This window comes from Oxyura jamaicensis, chromosome 2 (genome assembly GCF_011077185.1).
Source record: "Oxyura jamaicensis isolate SHBP4307 breed ruddy duck chromosome 2, BPBGC_Ojam_1.0, whole genome shotgun sequence".
NCBI lineage: Eukaryota > Metazoa > Chordata > Aves > Anseriformes > Anatidae > Oxyura > Oxyura jamaicensis.
Genome location: NC_048894.1, coordinates 47,338,267 through 47,342,145, shown reverse-complemented (window position 1 = coordinate 47,342,145; position 3,879 = coordinate 47,338,267). Strand labels below are relative to the sequence as shown.

At 39.3% G+C, this 3,879-nt stretch overlaps 1 protein-coding gene across 4 annotated transcripts in view; it reads right to left on the bottom strand.

Annotated features, from left to right (window-relative positions):
• COL15A1 (collagen type XV alpha 1 chain) overlaps window positions 1–3,879 on the bottom strand; it is a 118,644-nt gene that overhangs the window by 35,801 nt on the left and 78,964 nt on the right. For all 4 annotated transcript variants that reach the window (XM_035316431.1, XM_035316433.1, XM_035316432.1 and 1 more), the window contains exons 20-21: window positions 2,251–2,328; window positions 2,098–2,133 (exon numbers count right to left, since the gene is read on the bottom strand). In XM_035316431.1, the coding sequence (XP_035172322.1) occupies window positions 2,098–2,133; window positions 2,251–2,328 (114 nt within the window). The remainder of the gene's footprint in view (window positions 1–2,097; window positions 2,134–2,250; window positions 2,329–3,879) is intronic.

Sequence of the window (3,879 nt, the reverse complement as noted above, 5' to 3'; positions counted from 1 at the left end):
TTTTTTTTTTTTTTTTTTTTTTTTTTTTTTTTTTTTTTCTATGGGACAGCACTAAAAGGAATCATGTCCATCATCAGTGATGATCAAACCAGAGTTCTGCACTATGAATCTCTAAGCACTAAGAATGCACTAAGAGGAAATGGCTTGGCAAAATCTTGAAACAGGCTCTGCGTGTCAAATTATCCTGCAGAGCTCACACCAGTATTAGCAAGAACACTTTCTGAATGCTCTTGCCTTCATGATAAACTGTATGAAACATATCATGGTAGTACAAAAGAAGATACAAATACAGAGTTTGGGGCTGATAGAAAAAGGGCATGTCCTGAAGGGTGCCTAGCAAAAGGATGAGAGGCAACAGACAGAAGCCAGAGCATGAGAATTTTCAAATAAATATATGGAAAAAATATTAAACCTGAAGTTTATCATATACTGGAACATGCTGGCCATAGAGGCTGTGGAATCTCCACTGTAAGAGGTGTTGAAGACTTGACTGGGCAAGCTCCTGAGCTAACTAGACCTGCTTTGGCCAGCAAGTATGTACTACATGACCTCTGAAGTTCACTTCCATTCTAAATTATCCTATGATTCTATAACAAGGTTAAAGGATAAACTCATCTTGCAGTCTGTCCTGGTTTCAGTTAGGACAGTTATTTTTCCTCCTAGTAGCTGGTAGGGTGCTATGTTTTGGATTAGGATGAGAAGAGCACTGATAACATGCTGATGTTTTAATTGTTGCAGAGCAGTGCTTACACTATGCCAAGGACTTTTCAGCTCCTCGCTCTGTCCTGCCAGCGGGCAGGCTGGGGGTGCAGCAAGAGCTGGGAGGGGACAGACCCAGGACAGCTGACCCAAACTGGCCACAGGGGTACTCCATACCTTATGGCATCATGCTGAACAATAGATAGGGGTGGCTAGCCGGGATGGGGGGCCACCTGCTCAGGGTTGGGCTGGGCATCGGTCAGCGGGTGGTGAGCAATTGCATTGTGCATCACTTGTTTGTACGTATTATTATTATTATTATTATTATTTTCTATCTTAATAAACTGTCTTTATCTCAACTCACAGGCTTCACTTTCCCATTTCTCTCCCCCATCCCAGAGAGGGAGGGGGGAGGGTGAGCGAACGGCTGTGTGGTGTTTAGCTGCCAGCTGGGTTAAACCACAACACAGTCATACAAGGAGGAGAAAAGAAACTCCCCTTCTCTAAAGTTTGGATAGCTCCCTCAAGGTATTTTAATATATAGTATTTAAGAAAGCAGTTTATCAGCACACCCAGTTATCTCCTTCTAAAGACCACAGCAACTGATGGCAAAAATCTCCTGTTCAGCTTACTTCTTGATTTTAATCCAAGGGAGTTGCAGATTCTTGGCTCCTACAGAAACTGGGGCTGTGATAGTCAGTTGTTTAAATGTAAATCATAGAATTAGAGAATAATTTAGATTGAAAGGGACCTCCAGAGGTCATCTAGTCCAACCCTTAAAGCAAGGCAAATTTCCAGGTTAGATCATGGTGTTCAGCACCTTGTTTCACAATCCACCATCTCTCTGAGCACCTATTTCTGCGTTTAATCACTTTTTTTTTTTCCTTTTTTTTTTTCTTTTTTGGTGTGGTGGTGCTTTTCAGAATTTCCTTTGCTGCAACTTGTGGTCATCGGCACATGTCTTTTTCCTGCACATCTCTGAGAAGGCCTGACTCCGTATTATTTCTAGTTCCCTTTCAGGCAGTGGCAGGAAGCAATTAGAGCCTCTCTCAGCCTTTTTTCTTTGTGGCTAAAGAAACCCTGTGCGCTCAAACAGTTCTCATAAGTCTGGTAAGTTACTAGCTCGGAATGAAGACTTTTGACTGTCTATTTCGTAAATAATGGATACATTTGTTCTACTAGAATTTATGTTCTATATCAAGTCAGTAATTTACAGCACCATGTATGTAAAAAACATTATTTTCTAGAGGACATCGATCATCCTGAAGCATTAATATTTCTTACAATTCCTATTTAGAAGGAATGAAAAGCTGAAACAAACTACCTTTACAATTATTAGTCTCTCTAAAGAAAAAATAAAAACAAAAAAGAATCTACTGAACTTTGGAAATGTCTTACCCTTGGTCCGACCGGTCCCACCACTCCAGCTTCACCCTGTTGAGGACAGACATACACACCAATGACAATGAGAACTTGTACAGTATCTAGTAGAGGTGGTTGGTAACAAGGCCACCAAATATTCTGGAAGAACAAAAAACTGTATGAACCTACCTTCTGCCCTTTTCTTCCTAATAATCCAGTTAAAGATCCATCAGCAGCAACAATAGCTCCTGGTTCTCCCTTTTCACCCTACAATTAACATCAAAGCCATTTTACAGTGTTTACAAAACAGCTCTCAATGAGTAACCAAAAGTCAAATCAGCATTGCTGCTGTTTGAAGCATGACATTATCTTGAAAGGAAAACTACAATGTGATAACATGAATCAGATGAAATTTGATTCTGGGGGAGAGTAAGGCTTATCTTTCCTAAAACATCATATGGTAAACTAAAAATATCCTGCTACTGTAAATATCCATAAGATGTATAAATACTTGATTTTGTTTTGGTGAAAAAAAGAAAAAGAATTTCAATTGCTCTCAACAAATTGTATCTGTGGAACATGTGCTGTATTCATAAGAGATCTCTGCCAAAGGCAGACAGGCTATTGGAGTCTTCCTGTTAACCATCAGCTTAGATATTTTTCAGCAAATCCTGCTGGAATTGTAAATTCTTGATAACACTAAGTAGAAAGAGCGACTATCAGGAAAGCATGAATCTTTTTTTTCTATGTCCTTGGGGTGTGATGCAGTCTCATTATCTTTCAGGAAGGCCAATTGGCAGCATTCAAATAACAGACCTCTGAATTTCCCTTCTTCAATGGGTTTCGTTGAATAATGGCACCACAACCAGTAATTTTCATTCTCCAGTGCAGACGTGTGGTTGCCACTAGATCTAGATCATTCAGCTGTAACTTTCCTCCTCCTAGCACAGGTAATCTGAGCATTTTAGCTTTCCCAACATCTTTAATGGAAGAAATTTGACTTGAAAATAACAATTGCATGGCTGATTAAAGTGATAAGTCAGGTTAGAACACTTCCATTGAGCTTAATTTCCTGCAGATTTAAGGCATATTTTGGAATCTCCCTGAGCCTTTATTTTATTGACTTTATCTTTTGTGAGATTTTATGGATGAGAGGCTGCAACAGGATAATCTCATGATCTTTACAGGGAAATGTTGAGCTTTGTCTGTGGTTGCTGAGATCATCACAGTCTTGAGCATAACTTGGTATTCATGCCTCAGAAACAGCAACATAAAACATCATTGTGTCATAGGTGGGTATAAAATATAAAGAATTCAAAACTCTGAGTTCCTTCCAGTGTGAGTAGTACAAGTAAAAAAAAAAACACAAAAAACTCCAAAACCAAAAAAAAGCAAACAAAGCCAAAAAACACCCAACAGTTTTTACGTTTGAGCTCAATCATTTTAGGCACTGGGTAAAACCAGAATCCGTGTATCAAAAGGAGATCATTCTCAAACCATTCCCACTTGTGAGAAAGTGAGGGTCAGTTACTTCATAAATACAAGCAGGAAGGGTTTTTGCTTTTGTTGTCCCCAAGACAGTAATAACTTAGATGTTCCTCATCCATGCTTACAGCATATGGATGAGAAGGGGAATAAGAAAATGCAATAGCAGCAGCAATACTTAAAAAGGGGAATAAAAACCCAGAACAGGCCTCAGTCACCTCTCAGCAATGTCACAAAATAAACATTATTGTGCAAAATAAGAGAAAGGACCCTAAGGAGAGAGGTTCCTAGGTCTTACACTTGTTTTGGGGTAATGGAAACTGCAGTCTTCAT